Here is a 22,163-nt window from a genome sequence, read left to right as displayed (position 1 = left end):
CTCTCACTTTTTGTCAAAGCAGGTCCCCAGAAGTAGTTCCCACGGCCCATTCAAATGTATCACAACATCCCATCGCTGGCGAAGTCGTCCTCAAGAAATCTCCAGAAGGAGCGAGTGCATTCTCCGGCAGCGGCAACAGCCGCGGAACTTCCGCGGAACTGCCGGTGGAGGAGCGGCAGCTCCCGGCAGTGACTGCCGGCGGTGGAGCGTCAGCTGCCGGCGGAGCAGCGGAACTGCCGCGGAAACTGCCGGTGGAGGAGCGGCAGTCGCGGAACTGCCGGTGGAGGAGCGGCAGTCAACTTCTTTTTTCCGCCGATAAAGTATAGTTTTGGACCATGACGGAGGCGCGCCGAATCAGCAGACCTTGAGGCCAAGGAGTCGCGCCCGAGCGCCTCCAGGCGCGAGTGCCCGCGACGACCGGCCGATGGTCTGCTATTCGACTAAGCGCCGTCCGAGTTATGTACCGATAGGCACAGAATCGTAAATAATATTGGTGGGGACTGCGTTACACAAACGCAGCACACTCCCAATTCTGGCGCCGCCGGCAGCTCCGCGGAGCTGCCTCGGCAGCAGCCGCTGCCGGAAAATGCACTCGCTGTCCCTCGAAATCTCCCACAGTCCTTTGAAAGGCCTTGTAACATCCCATCGTTGGAAAGTCACAGTGAAGATTTCGCGAAATATCCTTTCAGGTCTCTACACTATAGCTGCCATTCAGCCAGCTCTAAAAATACATGACTTCTAATCAAGTGCTGGTTATTCTCCTTTCATTCCCTTCCCTCTGCTAAATTGGCAGTGACACAAACTGACTAGGTGCCAGCGTGGATCAGAGGGTGTTGTGTCTAGGTGTTGTGGCACTAGCAGTGACACAGTGCAATATGCACTGTAATCCTACTGATCCCTGATCCCAGGTAGATGGGTTATAAATCGGTCCAGAGAGGTCAGCCTTCCTGGCCTCAAGAAATCCAACCCCAGATGGATTTAATTTTGTGACCACATTGCAGAAAGTGAGTGAAAGGAATATTAATCTGGAGTGTGCTGCTCTGTTGCTGAGCAAGTACATAGTCAAATTAATGTAACTTTCAGAGAGGGCTCACATGAATATATTTTACAACCTCAGAGTTTAAATTAACTGTGTATTAGTTAAATGGCGACTTCACCAATTTTCTTCATATTTCAAACAAGTTATTTTATTTTTTATTAACGCGAGAACGCTGGCTTCCATTATAGCATGACAACTTTCCAGGAATAGAAAGCCTGACATTTTTATTAGCCTTGATTCCCCATCGATTATGTCACTGGTAGGCGGGTTCCTGGAATGTTCACATCGCTCCTCTGAGACACAGACCGAGTAGATAGAAATGGTACCATATTATAACAAGCATTAGTGAGGACCAATTATATGAAGATGGGTTGAAAATTGGTGAAGTCGTCCTTCATTATATACTTTTTTTTAGATAGGAGAGCGTAGAAAGACTGGAAACCCAGGGCAGAATCCAGGACAGATTCAAATTCAGGCCCTCACGACTCAGAAGCAGGGACCGGATTCCCTCAGGGCTCTATACTAGTGTATTATCTGTTTTCTGTAATTGTGGGAAAAGCTTAAAATAGCCGATCGACACGCTCACAACACGTCGAAAGCGAAAGCTTTCCCCACAATACGGATGCTGGAAGTGGTTAAGACTCAAAGAGGCCCCTGGGCAAATGATGTTTTAGGGCTCTCTCTCCCACACACTACTCACAACGGGTAGGCACACAAACACACTGCTCTAGATGTAAGGCATGTGTGGGTCAAGAATGCACGTGTATACATTTGATCATACAGGAGTCAATATAACTTAGATAGAATATTTGCATGATATTTATTTGCATGTAAAAAAAGAAATCTTTAAAAATGCTTGTCAGGTCTGTTATTAGTCAGACATTAGTCCTGTTAGCTAGACAGACATATAGGAGGGGCCTTGTACTGTATAGGCTGAGGGGCCTACATATTTTAGCTTTAACATGTACATTTTACTAAATATGTTGATCGGCCTCGTGACTACCAGGGCCCTCTAGGGGCCCCTGGTAATCAAAGCCCCTGGGCACTGGCCCCACTGACTCAGTCCATAATCTGTCCCTGCCCCTGTCCCTGTCGGTCATTCAACCCCTATTACATGTTAACTGTACATAAACTGTACATGCTGGCACACTGTAACATAAATAAAACACACTACCTTCAGCTGTGTTTACCCTTCAAAGTCTACTGTGTATAATCGCGTCAAGGTTTTCTTAGCCTATGGGATATATTCTGCTCATTAGAATGTACACATAAGACCCTCATTGAACGTGTTTCTTCAAACATTCTTGGTACAATTCCAGGGTAACTACAGGCTATGAAGGCTGTAATACAAGCACTGTTAGTTCACCCCTTGTTACGGTTACAGGGCAGGTTCGGGTTGCCAGGCGATCAGAGATCTCCGCCTACTAATACATCCAGTGACTAAATTCAAAGTATTGCTAAAACTGGGTGGAAACAATTAAGGAGATAAAAAAAACTGACTGTGTTGTAAAGGCTTTAGGATGGTCCTTCCTTCATATAGGTTTCCAAAGCAGTAGGTGTAGGTAGAAACTGCATAGGTTTTAGATGTATTGGCAGGCGGCGATTGTCTGAAAACGCGAGACTAGATACAGAGTAACTAAAGGATATGCAGATTGAAATCTACAGCACTGTTAGTTCACCACATGTTACCTATAGCCACAGGGAAACTACAGGGAATGCAGGCTCTAATCTAAAACAGTGGTTCTCAAACCCTTTGATTTCAAGGACCCCCACAGCTCTGAGAGTGTACAGAGTCACCAGTATACAGACCTGTCCATCTGGAAGCCCCTCAACGAACCCTGAGGGTCCCTGGACCCCACTTTGAGAACCACTGATCTAAAGCACTGTTAAATCTCCCCTTGTTACATGTAGGGTAGGTACAATGCAAGATATGATAGCCCAGACTTTGGAATCTTAAAGAAACAATATGTTTTAAAACAGATTTACAGCACTTCCTACATACCCTGTAGTTCAGTGGTTCTCAAACCTTTTCATTTTTGGCTGTGGAACCCTCCCCCATCTCATAGCTCATAGCGCGGCGCTCGGTGCCGTGCTATGAGCTTGTATATCTGCTATTCAATGTCAATACTGCACTTCACAATGATGTTACATGTGGTAGTTAAAGGTAGGGTAAGTGATATGTTTTGGTTAAAACAAAAAGTTTTTTGTTAAAAGGTTAAAGCACTATATTCTGATATTAATCATTGCTATAGAGTGTTTGTTCAGTCACAGGGGTCTCCTCGTCTCTCCAGCTCTTTAATAAACAAAAAAATACATTTTCAGGTAGGTGATAAAATGTCAGCCAATCAGGAGAGAGTACCCATTTATCAGCTTCATTTTTATAGTGTTCCAGTTCAAAAGATTCTGCTAATTTCTTTGTGTCATCACTTCCAATTTCACTTGTTGTCTCCGCCAGGCCGAAAGGCATGGCGAGAGAGTATGTTTTGCACCCTGTCCGTCCGTCCGTCTGTCCGTGTGTCCGTGTGTGTGTCCGTCTGTGAACAGCTAATCTCCGACACCGTTGGCTTGATCGCAGCGAAACTGTGCACACACACTCCCTGGATGCCAATTCAGAACCTTTGCCCCAAATGTTTCACATGGGCCTGTTATAGCACCACCAGGAGTCCGCTTTTTCCAAAACACATTTTTTGACAGTACTCCTACAGATTTTGTCCAAACATCACGCAAATCGGTACACAGTATCTCTATAGTCATTAAACGAAACCGGTATTTCAGATTTTTCATATTCCATCCTGATTGGCCAAAAATGGCTTCCAAAGTTTGCAGGAGTGCTCCGTTTTGAACAAAATGCCTCAAATCATGATCACAGCATGCAATTTCCCTGAAATTCTGCACGCACATTTCCACTATGTAGAGGAAGAAATGCCACTTCAAAATGTTTAAATCAGCCTCATGGTGGCGCTAAAACAGGCCGATTCGTGTTTTTACCTATAACTGCACCGATCTGTATAAAACTTTGTATGCATACTCCCTAGAGGCCAAGGAAAAACCATTGCCCTGCATTTTTCACATCTGCCTTTTATAGCGCCACCAAGATGCCGACTTATGTCACATTTTTTTATATTAGTCCTTCCCATTTTATGCAAATTTCACGCAAATCGGTACACATGATCTCTATAGTCGTGTGATCAAGATGGATCTGTTTGATTTTTCATATTCCATCCTGATTGGCTAAGAATAACATCTAAAGTTTGCAGTAGTGGCTTGTTTTGAACAAAATGCCTCAAATCATTAACGCAGCATCTGATTGCGGTGAAACTTTCCACGCACATTCACACTATGTTGAGGAACAAATGCCACCCTTTTCACATTAATAATAATAATAATAATACATTTTATTTATAACGCACTTTACATTCTCACGAATCTCAGAGTGCTACAATTTAAAGCAAGGCATAAACAGCATAGGCAACAAAACAATTACAATAGACCCAACTAGGCTAAACTAACGTAGCCTGGTAAAGCCCCTCCCTCCGGAATTCTCATTTCCATTTGATTTCAGGAGTGAGTCTGGCCTGAAGGCTTATCTGGGCGTTTCTTGCTCGTCCACCAAATGGACTCTCCAATCAGCGTCCTCGCTCATTGTTTTGTGATTGACAGCGGAGCTAGGCCAATCAGGTGGAACCCGAGTGGTTCACACATCATTAATCAATACACCTTTCATACAAGCTGCTCGTTAACATCAAAGACAAACCAATTACTCCTGGTGATAATCACTGCAGCCTAAAGTGGCTTAATTGGACATCAAAGGGCCACTTGGACATCAAAGCTACATTACTCCCGCCCAGCTCCAGCCCACAGCCAAAAAGCCAAACAGGCCCTCATGCCAGACTCACTCCTGAAATAAAATACAAATGAGATTTCTGGAGGGAGGGTTTACCAGGCTAAAACTAACGGGCCAAAATTTAGAAATTAAAACTTAGTACGAAAAACAAACAAAGTCCATAAAAATTAGAAAAATGCTTTTTTTTTAAGGTAGGTTTTTTGTCCATTTTTAAAGGCATCAGTGGACTGCGGTGCTCTCAGGTGGTTTGGGAGGGCATTCCACAGACATTGGCCTGTTGTAGCGCCACCAGCAGGTCAAATTTAGCAAAACATTTTTTAGAACAAAATGCCTCAAATCATGAATGCAGTGTCCGATTGCCGTGCACGGCCTAGGAAGAAATGGCACCCTTTTCACATTGGCCTATTATAGCTCCACCAGGAGGCCAAAATAACCTACCTGACCTGGCGGAGACCTGTGCTCCGAGGAGCACTTTTTCTAGTTTAATCTGTATCCTGTCTCAGTTCTGAGTAATAAAGAGCTGGCGAGACACGGAGACTGCAGTGAGTACTATCAGAATATAGAGTTATTGGGGCGTCCACTGGCCTAGCGGTCCAGGCGCATACCACATAAGCTGGTAATCCAGCATGACAGCGTGTCGCGTGTTCGACTCCCGTTCCCGACGACCTTTGCTGTATGTCTCCCCCCCATCTCTCTCCCCATTTCCTGTCAGCCTACTGTCCTGTCCAAATAAAGGCATAAAAGCCCCAAAAAATATCTTTAAAAAATATTAATAATAAATAAATATAGAGTTATTTAACACTTATTTTAACCAAAGAAAATAACTTACCCTACCTTTAACTATGTTAAAGTTACCGGTTAATAGTTATACTGTAGGAGCTGGAATGATATCACATAGAGAACTTGCACGCAGAGACATTAAATCAAGGGCTTACTTTAATGTCAGGGAAATATATAATGATGTTGAGCAACATTTTTCTTTACATTTTTGTCTACCCCAGAACAGCAGTTTGACCTTTGGCACACCCTCAAGTGTAGGGTAGGAAATACTGCTTTAGATTACCGCCTGCATACCTTAGTTACTCTGTGTATCTCCATCTTCCCTGAAATGTCCATTATGTTTGCTTGGTTTTATGGACTGCACATGTACCCTGTAATACTAGAATAGGTATCCAGTAGAGAAATAATAACTACTACATTATAAATTGTCTCTAATTTCCTCCAAAACATCCAGATTATTTGCAGTATAAATTATTTGTATGATTATTTGTATGATCATGAAAGGACGCCCACATAGCCATAACCCCCCCTATTGCAAAATGGGTTACCCTATTTTTGAAAATAGAAACATCTTGGATCATATTTGACCAATTTGGAAGACAATTGACAATAATGACATGCTCAAAATAGGGATGTCAAAAATCTTGTCGGGTTTGAGGACTCAAAGGCAGACGAAGACTAGGCAGGTCAAGTCCAGTAGTATATCAATAAACAAGTAACACAGGCTTACACGAAAGGCAGGTTAGGGCAGAACATAACATCCGCTACACAACACATGTCCAGGAACTGGCAATTAGAAAGCAGAGTAAGCCCATTTATCTAGGCTACAAGCTCATTAGTGAAGTGGCCACAGGTGAGTGATAGGCAGTGGTGTAATGGTGATTTTGTTTTCAGGGGAACGGTATTTTAACGACATCACATGCACGCGTGCGCACGCTCACGGCCACCGGTAAACCTGTCATGTATTATGTAAAGTAGCCATTTGGGTACTTGGCTCGTGAATCTAGGGTGGTGAAAAATGACCAGTGGAATGCCGTGGTATCCTGTGTAGCAACCAAAACACCACTGGTGAATGATAGGCAGGCAACTGCAGGGCTGATGAGAGAAAGGAGACAGGTGTGTAACTGGGAATGGAGGCCAGAATTAATGACATGTTGTAGCCCCTTTCGGAACCCTGAATACCTTTTTTATATTTGGGATGACGGTATACAATCGGCGTTGTTATTAAACATGTTTAATCCATATTGTTTTTCTCTCTTCCGCGCTCCATGCCCCGCCTCCCCCTCTCCCTCCAAGACATGGAGCACGAGAGATAGCAAAACTACATAAACATGTTTAATAACAACGCTGATTAGTGCCGATCAACACACGTTTCCGCGGGACCCTAATGCAGCTCAGAGTATCTTTGAAATTTTGCTGCAAAACTTTAGAGACGTTATATTTGTTCGAGACCAGATAGTGGTACCATCCCAAATCCTAAAAAGGTATTCAGGGTTCCGAAAAGGGGCAATTTAATTTGTTACATGTATGTATGTGTATATATATCAAACTTTTTATATTTAAAATAATAAAATAAAATAAATGAATACATGCATACATATTTGTTTAAATAAATTAATAAATAAAAACGAATACATCTTACATCGTTCAATTTCCTTTCCTTTCCAGTTGGCCCCCCTGGTGGCCATTTGGGGGCCGTGGCCCCTACTTTGAAAACCACTGATCTAAAGTGTTACCCATCAGTAAACCACTGATCTAAAGTGTTACCCATCAGTATGCTAATGTGAGGAGGAAATGTATTCCAGACTACAAAGCGTTTCAGATCAGTAGCGCTATTAGGCAAGAGAGACAATGGTACATACAGTACAGCATGTCATTTGCCCAAGGCTACTAAAAGGCTTTCAGTTCGGCTCAATAGAGCATCGTTCCTCCCATGAGGCACCTAAATTGTCTCAAAATGAGTGACGCAAGAGATTCTAAGCGCCAAGACATACATGTATGTAAATTGGTCAGTTATTATCAACCCTCTGTCAGTGGGAGAGCTTGAATAATGAACTGTGAGTCACTGTGGCCACTTTCCTCTCTTTTCAGGTGTCTGCCATCATCAGCCTTCTGCTGTCGAAATCTACAGGAGAGCTGACATGCGAAGCCCTACTTATGCTGTCATCGAATGTCTCATGTAAGTGTAGTGTTCAATGATACAGTATAAATTAGCTAAAACGACTCTCATAAAACAGACTGTTTTTTTTTAAACAGCACAAGCCACTTTAACAATATCTGAAGGGGACAAATGACCCCTAAGAAATCTATCTTACATGAGTGCTAGTATGCACTCATGCAAGATAGACACACACTCACACACACACACACACACACACACACACACACACACACACACACACACACACACACACACACACACACACACACACACACACACACACACACACACACACACACACACACACACACACACATCCTGAATGCCACAGGGAATGTACAGGGAGTATTCGTTGCTGTCCGGCAGAAACCAGCTAACTCCATTTTTCCGCTTTTGCATTTTTTCCCCCATAAATCAGTGCTATTGAACACCCTTTACCCTTATAAAAAAAATATTGAACCAATGGAAAGTATTAAAAAACTCCATTGGATCCTCAAACTTTCTGATAAACCAGCTAAGTCCACCAAAGGGGGGTGGAGTTTGCTGGTTTTGCTGACTCCAGGCTCCACCCCCTTTTGACCTCCAACCTCATTGTGAGCTTTGAGGTCCATTTAGCTGTACTTATCAATGATGAACGAAAACCTCCTAACTTTTTGTTTTGTTTTAGTCATTTCCTGAAAAATGAACATTTTGGAGTTAGCTGGTTTCTGCCGGACAGCATAGATATTATAGATATTATGAGATATTACATCACATTATAAAAACAGCCTTTTAGAGTGTTGGTTTTAGTCCATTTGTCATGGTTTTCTATTTGTGTCATGCGTCTAAAGTAAGATGCATAAACACACTGAAATTGTTACATCTATAACCCTGTCCCTAACCCTGAGCACTTTATCTTGTAGATGTTAACAACAACGTTTAAGGTGGTATTTTGTAATACCACGATATTTGTGAAGACCTCACAAGTATAGTAGCCTAATATACATACTCAAGTGATTGCACACATGCAAATGCATCACACTCAGTTTCACAAATGCATGGGAATACAAATATATTTTCCTTCCCTGGGTATAACTCTGAACCCTGAATAGCTCTTAAAGAGAAAATATTATAATAGTGCTATATTAGCATGGTGTCGCACAGCTCATTAGCAGTTGTACTGTATCTGGGAAATGCAATAAAATGCAGGAGAATGTTGTTTAATTAAATTTTATTTTTACTTGTGCAGCTTGACACATTTTACCATTAATACCACACTGTCCACATATGAAGGCAAGACAGCAATATGAAAGAAATATGCCCTCAAGCTCCTCCTCCTTTCAAGACCTTTTTTATCCTAAACTGTTTGAGACATTATAGCAATAATAGCATGGTCCCTCAAGGCGTGTCCTGGTCCATGTTTCTTGCTTATGGTCTTGTTGGTACTTGGGGATAGGTCTGTCACCAGTGTTTACCGTTGCCCTTTCATGTTCACCCTGTGCAGATGTTAACTTGGATCTAATGAGATATTCATTCAGGACTGCCCTCCTCTAAACAATCTAAATTGAGAGCGAGTGTTGTGGGATTGGGTTGTGGGCTTATTAATGAAATTCCTCCCCCTGGATTGCAGTGTATACATCGTCCTCCTGGAACCACACCTCCAGCAATGTCACAGGTTGGTGGAGCGGTGAGTTGGACGCCGCCTTGCATTCCTAACATGTGTGAAATTGATTCCCGGTCTTCTACTGCTCCTACCATTCCCAGTTACCGCTCAGTATTTATTATTGTGGAAGTGGTGTGCACGGGGAGGCAAGTTTGATCTCGTCACAGATTCTGTAGAGTAACATCAAAGATAAGACCATGGCTAGAAATAGACTTGGCATGGCGCCACCAGAGACAGAAATCAGCACAGCGCGGCAGTAATCAGGAGCAGCATGCATACATTCAGCTGTGTAATTCATCAGCAGGATTGTTAACGTTAAAGCATTACCAAAATGTCACCAGAGCTGTGTGTGGTGCTTTTTTAAGTCACAAGCTATGTCAAGTATGCATGTTCATGTCCCTTACTCCAGTGTATCACAAACGGTGTGCTGAAGCACACTGGTAGACCATGAGACTGTGTGACTTGGGATTTCATGACAACCACACATTATTATTGCAATATATAACTATACAAAATTCTTTATTTACTATATCAGTACTTTGAATTCTGTACACTAAAAATATATTTAAAGCATTTTCAACATGGCATTGGGTATGTGATTATAGCCAAATTATTATTGTCATTATTATTGTTTCACCCACACACAAAAAAGCGAAAATAGCAGATCTACAAGCTTCCATGCGACACGTTGTGAGCTAGTAGATCGGCTATTTTCGCTATAAATACAGGGTTGCCTTGAGATTTTGACTTACACATTACTGTGCCTTGGACACAAAAAGTTTGAAGCATCATCAAAATGTCACCAGAGCTGTATGTCCTGCTTTTTTAATGTCCTGACATTTATGTCTCTTGCTCCTTAGGTACAGGCATCTACTGTGACACCTCCATTGATGGCATCGGCACCTGCTGGCCCAGGAGCAGTGCTGGGCTGATGGTGTCACGACCCTGTCCCGAGATGTTTTACGGTGTCAGATACAACACCACCAGTAAGTTTCAGAGTCGCACCCCAGTAAACACGATGCTTTTCAATGGCGGTGACAATAACCATTTCAATGGCAGTGACAATAGACTAAAAGAAAACTGAGTAATTCCCCTTGTCTTTCCCTTTGGGACAGTCTTATTTACGTAACTGTGCACACATAAATTAGCATGAGCATACAAATTAACAAGACACATGAGTATAAAAAAGGGTGTCTGATTGTGACTAACAATGTCTTTCAGGGAGGCATTTTGTAGGCAAATTGTAATATATTTGTAAAGACCTCACAAGCATAGTAATTCATAATGTTTGCACACATGCAAATGCATTCTGCCCTACACACTCGGTTGCACAAATGCTTGGGATTACTATTACTATTACTGTTGTCTTCCCTCAGTCAGTACAGTATAACTCAGGCGCCCCAAATAGCTCTCAAAGAATCAGTTTCGTAATAGTGCCACACGCCTTGTTGTATGCACATTCTGTCTCACAGCTCATAGCAGTGGTATTACTGTATCAGGGCAAAACACAAGCCTCTGATCGTGGCTGACAATTAATCACAGTGGCCGTGACAGGCGCAGGGACATTTCTTTCCTGTAGGCAAGGTTCGGCGACCGCCTGGGGCCTCAACAGTCAGGGGGCCTCATGAGATTTACCCAAATTAATTTGTTTAATGAAAATAAACAGTTTTTCATTCCATTTGAGGCTCCTCAAAAATCCCGCGTGAAAATGCCACAATAAGACTATTTTTGCACACATACACACACAGCTGTGTGTGTGTGCGCGCGTGTGTGTGTGTGTGTGTGTGTGTCTGTGTGTCTGTGTGTCTGTCTGTGTGTGTGTGTGTGTGTGTGTGTGTGTGTGTGTGTGTGCGCAGTTGGAGAGAAGATACAGAGAAAGTGACAGATAGAGAGAGATTTACCGTCCGATAATGAAAAATTATGAAAAGACGCTTTGAAAGCGGTGCACAAAAATGGAGGAGGAAGGAGGAAAATAAGTTGTTTTCTGGGTTTGGTGATTTATCTATATTGTCTGAATCAACTTTGTTTGCGTTCGTTTATGTGCTAAAAGAGTGACTTTGAGAGCTGTTTCACTGTACAATGTAAGTCAATGAGGAGCATATTTTTAAAGGGATTGTAGGCGATTCAGAGATAAACAAAGAAAAAAACTCCTGCAGTTCGTTTCCCCGACCACCAGGGGGTGTCGCAGGGAGGACTTCCATAGAGTTAAGGGCGCTTCTAAACGGGCCATGCCGAATATGGGTTGCTTTATTCGGATACAATTCAAGGAACTGCCCACCCCTGCCGGTTCTCTGAATTTGTATTTTTAAATAGGCTCTTTCATGACAAATTGACCACATATATGAAGTTAACCAACTAAATTCTATCCAAACGCTATCTGAAAAGTAAATTATGTGCCTCAAAAACGAAGTTTGAGAGCGTTTTCAAACCGAAAGTAAAAAGTTCACACGGGCACGGACGCGCACGGATGCGCACATGCGTGCGTTAATTTACGGCCCGACACACACATAAACAGTAGGGAAAATACGATTTCAGAAAGAGGACTGTGTTTCAATGCAGGAAAACACCCCAGCATCATTATATAGTGGCTGATAGAGGGGAAAAAATGCAAAATATATATATATAGATATTTTTCAAATTTAGGCTTAATGTTGCCAACAATCCCTTTAATTGTCAATTTCTAATCAATGGAAGAGGTGAAGCGTCATGAGTGCCAACGAGGCCATGGCCCAGTCAGTAAAACCCTGCCTGCCCCGTCTGCTCAAACTGCAGGATAAGATCCGCCAGGGGAAAAAAAACAAAAAATCTACATAACATTAGCAGCCCCTCACCCTCTTCTGTTGTAGCCAACCACAGCAAGTCGCAGGCGCGCAGAACGCATGGATGCATATTTATAGCAAAAAGAGCTTCACATTTAACTATAGCCGTACTCATTCAATTCTGAACCGATTCTTAAAATTAAAATTTCTCTACTAGCTGTGAAGGGTCTACTCTTCTTTCATGTGTACCAGTCATGATTGTTTCGCCATCAAACAATATCAAGCAAAAGGGAAACATCGGCCGTCCTTCTCTCCATCGCGCAGAGATGCGCACCTCTTTCCATTCAGAAATGGAATAGAAGAAGAACCGTCGTCCTAAAACACCCTCGCCCCGGGTCTAATCCGGCGGCCTCGGTCTGCGAAAAAAATGGGGCAGTGTGTTTTGGGACGAGCGTTCCGTTTTCCACCCGGAATGGTGGAATGGCTCGGAATGCCCAGATTCTGGCCCGGCCAACATTAGAATCCACGCTACGCCAGTGATCAATGGAGCAAATATCTTTTATTTCTTGTCCACATTTGGAGTTACATGGCAAGGTAACTACACAACCCAAACCTCTACCAAAGTGGTCTTGCCCTTTAAAGGAATTTGTGTATGTATTTGTGTATGTATTTGTGTATGTATTTATGTATGTACTGTATGTACTGTATGTATGTATGTATGTATGTATGTATGTATGTATGTATGTATGTATGTATGTATGTATGTATGTATGTATGTATGTATGTATGTATGTATGTATGTATGTATGTATGTACAGTGTGTATCTTATGTGTATCTTATGTGTATCTGACTTTCTTTGCACATCTCGAGAAGCATTCATCTGTTTGACTTCACACATGGCAGATGTATTGCTGAGGACTCAAGGAAGTGCAGTGTTGAGTGGGAAGGTGATTGGATGAGCAGTTCTCGAGAACACTGCAAACAGCCATGGGTTCCCTATGAACATGTTTTGACCAACATTTTACTTCAGGCAAATTTATGTTTTCCAAGGCACACCAAAGCCTGCTCTTAACACATTGCGTGCCAGTCGCGTAGTTCTACGCGAAGTGGTCTTTTTATTTATTTATTTTCTCGCAGTGACACATTTCATTGTAGGCCTCCCTCGCAGTGACACATTTCATTGTAGCACACCCGGATATGGAAATATCCGTATCCGGAGATTTTCGTTCCCATCCGCCGCGCTCTAAATCTTCCCCTAATCCGCCATTATCTCAGAGTTTTTTTTCTCCTCGCTGAATGCTGTTTAACAGAAACCGCGACTACTGCAAAATGGAATGTCGCCGATTGAAACGGTCTTCTCTGGGCCACTCACACAGCTACCCTGTGTGTGTGTCTACAAACAGCTTAACGCGCGATCTTAAGGTATTTAGCGAGATCTGTGGCGACGTGAAAAAAACTAAAAAACAACAATAAATCGCTGGCACTGGTGAGTACATTATGATATTAAACTCTGGCGTGGAATGTGTTAAAAGCACATAAACAAATGCATTTCCCAGAAAACAACGTAAAATATGATTATCAGCAAATATAGTAGCTGAAATGTTCACTTTCAAAAAGAGAACATTTAAAGTTTATTTAAAGTTATTTAATTACTTGGCCATTGTCATTTACACAATTCCACGACCCATTAGATTTCTCCTCTGGCCCAAGTGTGGATCCCTACACACCTTTCTACAGTGTACCACTGATCTAGGAACGCACGCACGCACGCACGCACGCACGCACACACGCACGCACGCACGCACGCACGCACGCACGCACGCACGCACGCACGCACGCACGCACGCACAGTATACACATTAGAATATACTGTATAGATTTTTTTAATAGGTTTTCGAAGTTAATGAAAAAAGAGTGCTGACTAGGACCAGTTTTGGTGCTTCACTATTAATTTCTCCTGGGAAGACATAAAAAAAAGAATACTCTTATTTTGTTTCATTTTTGCATCTCAGCCAAGCAGGCCTCTAATCAACATGGGCACGGCTGGTGTCCTGGTAGCTCAGCCAGGTTGTGCACATGATGCCACATATGGCAGAAAACCACTCATTATGTCAGGTGTTTGAATTTGGCTCATGACCTGTCTGTGTCACGTGACACTGCCCCTCTCTATCCTGCCTGTGCTGTCATTCTTCACCGCATTCTCCATTAAAAGAAGCACCTCGAGCAGTAACCTTGAACATTTTGAAGATAAAAATGGTAATCATTTCAGTTATCTCGGTTATCAATCAGTTGTCTTTTCCCTGTCCCAGCTGTCTTTCGTTGGGATCAAATGTCACAGAATAAAGATCTGTGTATCTTTGGTCCCTCCTGATGCCCAATCTTTGGTCTCAAATGGAAGACATTAAAATCAATGCATCGCTCCATGTCAGATGATAGTCCTGTCAGCTTTATCTTTTTACTTTTATATATATATATATATATATATATATATATATATATATATATACATAATTTACTTTACACTTACATTTTAGACCCCTATTTTCTTGTCTTGGTGTATATTGTTTTGTTTGTGTCTGAGAGCAATGCAAGTCAAATTCATTGTATGAGAGCATACAACACAACAGATAATCAAAATGATTATTTTAAGAATTTGATTGTGTTCAAAAACTCCTTCCACAGTTTGTACGTCTGACTTTGAATATCTATGCTTTAATTACAGTATCACATACTCTAAGGCAGGCTCTTGTGTAAAATAATGATATTATACTGTATGACTGATAACCCAAGTGCCCACAAATTTGCTGTGGAACTGGGGTCATTTTTCTTTGTGCTGATAACATGGGTTGGGACACCAATTAGTTGCACCAGACCTCTTGGCTGGAGGACCCTATATCACAAGGCTGGCCACGAGAATCTGTAATACCTGGAGAGTCTTGGCAGAGGCTTTACGCATGACACAAATAGAAAACCATGACAAATGGAGTTAAACCAGCACTCTAAAAGGCTGTTTTTATAATGTGACGTAATATCTCATATATCTATAATATACTCCCTGTACACTGGAATTCAGGGGAAGTGTGTGTGTGTGTGTGTGTGTGTGTGTGTGTGTGTGTGTGTGTGTGTGTGTGTGTGTGTGTGTGTGTGTGTGTGTGTGTGTGTGTGTGTGTGTGTGTGTGTGTGTGTGTGTGTGTGTGTGTGTGTGTGTGTGTGTGTGCGCGCGTGCATGCTTTAAACAAAGGTACTGTCCCATAACCCTGCCTGAGTCCACCAACCATTTGACACCTGGCGATTTGTTTCACCTAGGAGATTAGCATAATCACTCTTATCCCGCGAGAGCCTACGGGACCCAGCTAACCCTATCATCGTAATCCAACATTGGCATTCAAGGCCTTCAAGAGATCCCAAAAGCTGAAAGAGTAAAATGAGATGCATAGATTAAAGGTATCATGACATTCATTTTCACTTTTTTTATTTTCAATGTTTTATTTGGGGTTTTATGACCTCAATTACACCCAAAAAAACTGAACTTAAAACATTCAGTGGATTTTCTGTGGTCTGGGGTTTTCTGAATAATTAGGCTGAAAAGTAATCTGAGCTTGGCCCTTCGACAGTGAGGTCACTGTCGAATAATCCCGCCCACTCTCCTCCTCGCCCCTCCCCTCCCCTATCCTTTCCTTTGGGGGGGGGCGGAGCAGAGGCGATGATTGACAGGCAAAATCCCTCACCAGCGACACCCGCAGGCAAAGATTTATTTTTTCATTGCAGTTGAAAAGGCTTTAGAAATGTGAGAGAAAAACACCTGCCATTGATCACTGGAATGGAATTTTCACTTAAAACTTTTTGTACACTTTTGAAGGACCAGGACAAAGACTTTGAATGTGGTGTAAAAGTGAATGTCATTAAACCTTTAAGCTATATTTGCGGGGATTCAGCACACTATCCCATTAATGCTGCTTCAGGAGAAAGTGGGGCATCGCAAATGCAGACCTCAGCATAATTTGACTCAGTTCCATAGTTTCAACACATACTGTATGTATAAATGGGTACATAATAATAATAACAAGCAGGGCTGTATTAGCCATTGGGCCGCCGGGGCCGTGACCCAGTGGCCCTTGGCTCTCAGCGGCCATCAACAATTTACTAAAATGAAATGTATAGTTAATCAAATATCAAATGTGTGGCCCCCTCCAAAATATTTTTTTCCACAAAAATAGTTTTAGGGGGGGCCCTAAAAATTTGGCGGCCCAGGCGCCCGTGTGGGGGTTAATCCGTCCCTGATAACAAGAAGAAGAGGAGGAGGAGGATAAGTATTTAGGTCACATAGGTCAGAGGAAGACAGAATCTATGTCCAGAATTACAGATTTTTTAGCAGGGGCGGTAGCTCTCAGTGTATGTTGAGGCTGTATTCCATCATGAACAGAGACTGATATTTTAATGAAAGTCTCTTCCTGTTCAGAATAAAGTTTGCAAATAAATCATCTACAGTATGTTCTCTGGCTGTGTGCTTAACCAGCTGAACTCTTGTGTCCCTATTCTGGGCATGTAATGATAGGTTAACATTCAGTGAAAATAGCAGATCTGCAAGCTCACAACGCATTGTGACACATTGTGAGCTTGCAGATCTGCTATTTTTGGTGAAGAGATTTGGTGTAGAGGGGGGAAAAAGGTCAGGGCCAAGTATAGACCCCACATCAGTAATTAACAACATATATACATTTTGTGCAACAAAATAGATACATTTTTTGTTTTAGGCAGTGGTGGAAAAAGTACTCAAAATACTTAAGTAAAAGTACCAATACTGCTATATAGAAATACTCTGTTACAAGTAAAAGTCCAAGCAACGCGTCGCATCGGGTATTTTCAAATAGCCTATGTATAAAATAGAGCTAAGTGGTTAATGTATGTTTCATAATATCATAATGTATATCTGAAAAGTAACTAGTAACGAAAGTTTTCAAATAATTGTAGTGGAGTAAAAGTACAATATTTACCTCTGAGATGTACTGTAGTGGAGTAGAAGTAAAAGTATTGGAAATTGGAAATACTCAAGTAAAGTACAAAGACCTCAAAATTGTACTTAAGTACAGTACTTAAGTAAATGTACTTGCTTGTAGTTGCTTTCCACCACTGGTTTTAGGAATAAAGCCTGACTCTTATAGGCCTACTGCAGTTCTGACAGATGTGTAGCTGCATGCGTTGCAATTAGAGCTCGAACACACTGAATTCTGTTGACGCGACCAAACAATGCATGCTACATTTCAAAAATATGTGAGCGTGAGTGTTCCAGTGCACCTGTTCCGTGTCAGCTAAAACTCTTCAAAGAGTGTTTGACGCACCCAGCTGGATCCGTAGGCCTAAGCAGTTGAAATCTTTTGAAACCCAGATGTCTCAGCTTTTGCGCATACCACAAACACAACCCTATCGTATTTTTAAGAAGAAAGAAACACTTTTTTATGAATCTCAAAAGCACTTTACAGAAAAGAGAAAAGATTATGGGCCCCATTCTCAGGCCAAAAATTCCCCGTTAAATCGGGATAATGGACCTGCGCCGCCCCAATAGGTTATTCTAGCACCTGCTCTACCCGTCACCATTATGCCGACGCCGTTATTTGCCCGTGGAGGTGTGCCCGTGGGCGTGTTGTTGCTATATCCCCCACATTGCAATTCTACAGACACACATGGGTACGGCTTGGGGACGGGGGATAGTGGATTCTAGAAGCACCCGCTGGTTTATAAAATCACCCGTCAAGTGCACACAGACACTACAATGGCTTTGTGCGTTGGACCATGAGCCGTGTTGCCAGCCTTGGAGAGAAATAAGCAACCACAGTCCGCAGGTCTATGAAAACAAAAAGAAGCAACTCTAAGGCCACATGAGCACTTCAAACTACTAACTAGAGCTTTCATATCCCCTAAATATTTCAGCCCGGCTCGACTAATAATTGACAAATTAGACCCAGCCCAGCATTTTTCTAAAGAAGCCTTATTTCTCATTAAATCTTGGTAATATATGAATGATCTGTGTGTGAAATGCGCTCTTTCTTTATACAAACCCATGCTCGCTCACTCTACCGCAAATGCCTCTCTCTCTTTGTACAACCCCATGCTCACTCTACCGCAAATGTGCTCTCTCTCTTCATATAAACCGATGCTCACTCTACCGCAAATGCGCTATCTCTCTTCATACAAACCGATGCTCACTCTACCGCATATGCGCTATCTCTCTCTATACAACCCCATGCTCACTCTACCGCAAATGTGCTCTCTCTCTTCATATAAACCGATGCTCACTCTACCGCAAATGTGCTCTCTCTCTTCATACAAACCGATGCTCACTCTACCGCATATGCGCTATCTCTCTCTATACAACCCCATGGTCACTCTACCACAAACGCCACCACCACTCCCAGCGGGGTCATTTTGATTCTATGACGGCTGCCGTCTAGTTATCATCAGTGCCAGTGTTGTGAGGAAAAACAACTAACAAGCAACCAGGTCTAGGAAAACCAGCCCAAAAGAAGCGAGTCAAGCGACTATGGGCCACATGAGCACTCTAACATATACATCAGCTATTTGAAAATAGCAGATCTACAAGCTCGCCAGGCGTTGGGTGCTCCATTGTGGTCTCGACCCACAGGTTGAGAACCACTGCATTAAAAGCTCCAAGCAAGTTACAGTATGTATTCTAGTAGAAACTATGTTTCTAGTATGTTGTTGACCACGTAATGTAATGTTTTTGGTTTAGTGATAGGCTACTCCGTGGCGCGCGCGCGCCTCATTGTATGCTGTCCAAAATAACAGATCTGTAGGCTGTCGACACGACATGACGCAGCGCCGTTGATAGCTTGTATGTCTGTTATTTTGGGTAGGCGACGCACATACGCATCGCAGCAATGTGTCTGGGTTTGAGAGGGAGCAGCCAGTGTGTACCAATAGTATACATATTTTAAATGGCTTTCATATACTATTCCGGATCTGACTAATATGACAAGCTTATTGTGAACACAATAGGCTACAAATTAATATAAAAATTTATTTGGATAAAATAAAATAAAAGAAGGAAAACAAGCCCAATGTGGCTTATAATAATCAGACCAGGCAACAGTGCAGACAGGTAGATAGGCTAGAGCATATATTGGATCGGGATGACGGCTAGCGCAGTCTTCTCTTAAAGGCAATGGCTTCTGGCACGGTGATTGGTTTTATCATTGTAACGCCCAAACCACACCTATGCATAATGTAACGGGTAGCTCAGGTGTTTGGCGGGTGAGGGGGGTGCCATAGAATACCGAATTTTGCGGGGAAACGCCTCTTGCCTAGTCCGAAATCCCTAATTAGTGGTTTGTTCAAATCTGGCTCTGAATAGAGCCCTAAGTCTAAAAGCCACAGTAGTGTGGCCAGACGGACAGGTGAAACTACCGGTTGATATTGCCATCCTTAGAAAAGAAACACAGTGTAGTAGGATTAAAAACATGCCTTCAAAGAAAGGTTGGCAGATCTGAGGGAACATGTCGGAGTGTGCTAAGGAGTGAAGAAAGGTAGAAGACCTAACTACAATGTCCTGGGTTTGAGTCTGGCTCATGACTGGTGGTGCACATGATGCCCCTTCAGTCTCTCTCTTTCCTGTCTCTCACGCTTGTAGTAAAGTCGAAATTCCTTTAAAATGATTATCTCCGCCAGGCCTGTGCGGCCGGGGGTGGGGATTATATTTTCGCGCTGTGTGTGTTTGTGATCTGTCTATGTGTCTTTGTGTCTGTGGGCAGCTAATCTCGGACAACACTGGACCGACCGGTGTGGAACTTTGCACACTCCCAATAGGCTAAAGAAGAACCTCCACCCCAAATTTTTCAATTCGGCCTCATGGTGGCGCTATAATGGACTGCTTCACATTTTGGCCTATAACTCTTGAACCGTAGGTCGTGCAATCCAAAATATTCCCCCTGTATTCCTTGGATGATGACGCAACTCCCCATATAGGTCACGCCCATTTCCACCTCCAGATTTTCTGACATTGTGCGTTTTCTTCAAAACACACTTTTTACTAACACTTCTATAGATTTTTTCCAAATCAATTACACTTACACCCATAAGGGGCTGCATCTCACAACTGACACAGCCCCGGGTAGGCAACCCGGCCTGGTGGAGATCTGCGCTCGGAGGAGCACACCTTTATAGTTCTTTCTATTTTTTTATTTATTATTGAGAGACTTTAGTTCTTTGGTTGACTGCTAATATTTGGACTCCAGTTTCTCTCTAAACCCACTTCTTAGCGCGTCAAGAGTTGATCTTCCCTCTTGACCTACTTTCATACAGCTTATTTCTTAATAATTTCTCTTCTATTAGAAAGCACAGCACACAAAGTTAGGATGAAAGGGGGAAGATGTTAGGACTTATGACAAGAGCTAGACCCAAACCCACGATGTTGTGGGTAAATGGCATGTAAGCCCAAAAGCCCCCATCTTGACCTACTTGCACGAGAAACCAAAAGTTGCAATGCTACAAATTATTCACACAACATTGGCCACAGCCAAAACAATATAATAGCAGTGATTGGGGACTCTACCCGCTACCAGGCAAATAATAGCAAATGTTAATTTGGGGGGGTAAACAGTCAATGTTTATGATGTGTAGAAGCTTTTAAAGGCTTAAATATGGCTAGTTAGAAAAAAGACTAAAGTAGCTGAAGAATTTCTGGATGCAGCAGCCAGACACTGTGTCTGAGATATGAACGTTTCCTGGCCCATACAGCAGCGATTGGAAACAGCAGTTCCATGAATCATAATAGGGCAACTGGATTGGATTTCCAAAATTAGATTGCGACAAATCCTAGACTTAAATCATAGCGCCATAGGGGATTGTTTTCTGGTTTCCACGAAGTAAGTCTTTTAATCTAAACAAGTCTGGGTGCATGGATGTTACAACCTGCTCCAATTAGTACGGCTGACAGAATCACTGTCCAAGATAGCACTCTGCTACGAGGACCCTTGTTAATTATTTAGCCCAAAACTGGGCGTAATGAAGGGCAATCAATGCATGCTGACTATCCTAAATATCGAATGAAGCCCTTCAAAGCTCTGATGAGCTCAGTTATTGCAGCATGTTGCTACATTATGCTTTGGGGCAATGACAATGATCTGGGGGACATTGTCCAGACCGTTCAGCCACTGGTTTGTGACAGGTGCCTATGGCACTGCATGCCCTCCTCTGGCTTTGTGACTCATCCGGGCATAACTAACTATCCTTGTTGTTATATGGCGTGCTACACCCCCCCCACCCCAACACCATTACCGTGTTTTCACTGAGCTTCACTTGTCTTTAATGGTTCCCAGAGGGCAGCCAGGCTGCATTTGAGTGTGTCTGTGCGCATGCATGTACATGCCTGTGCTGGCCTCCGTGTGTGTACAATACACAGTATGTGGATTTTCTATGTGCATGCATGTTTGCATCTCCGTATGTGCATTTGCACACATGCGGGTGTGCATGCAGGTCTATTTCTTACAATGTTATTTCTCAGTTTATTTCTTCAGGACACTACTTATTATAGTTTTTCTCAATTAATTTGGTAAATTTCTCCAAACTGAGGTCCATGCTCTCAAAAGAGTTAACACAGCCATGCCATCTAAACACTTTCATTGTTTTCACACAAACTGCAAAACTATATATACAGCATTTTGATAAACATACATTGCAAACAAAACTCTACATGAAGTTCAAATTTCATTTCAATTTCCTCCATAATGTAAGGTGGGTTAGTAACATCCACACATCACAGAAAGTGTCAACTTTGGTTGAAACCACAGTCTGTGATGTGGATGAAAATGCTTTGACCTTTAGAAATCAGAGGGTGGATGTATGATGAATAATGTAATTGGTCTCAAGAGTAAACATGTTTATCTCTTATGAAAAGATTCAGTTAGATGTGTAAGTCTTACTG

The 22,163-nt window shown here is 42.4% G+C and overlaps 1 protein-coding gene across 1 annotated transcript in view; it reads left to right on the top strand.

Moving 5' to 3' along the window:
- Positions 1-22,163, top strand: part of crhr1 (corticotropin releasing hormone receptor 1) — a 94,348-nt gene that overhangs the window by 6,940 nt on the left and 65,245 nt on the right. The window contains exons 2-4 of the mRNA XM_080455227.1: positions 7,755-7,842; positions 9,434-9,490; positions 10,327-10,452. Coding sequence (XP_080311353.1) covers positions 7,755-7,842; positions 9,434-9,490; positions 10,327-10,452 — 271 coding nt within the window. The remainder of the gene's footprint in view (positions 1-7,754; positions 7,843-9,433; positions 9,491-10,326; positions 10,453-22,163) is intronic.

Source organism: Gymnoscopelus braueri (genome assembly GCF_963280865.1).
Source record: "Gymnoscopelus braueri genome assembly, chromosome: 17".
NCBI classification, from domain to species: domain Eukaryota; kingdom Metazoa; phylum Chordata; class Actinopteri; order Myctophiformes; family Myctophidae; genus Gymnoscopelus; species Gymnoscopelus braueri.
Note: the sequence above shows the minus strand (reverse complement) of the source record. Positions and strands in the feature narration are given on the sequence as shown.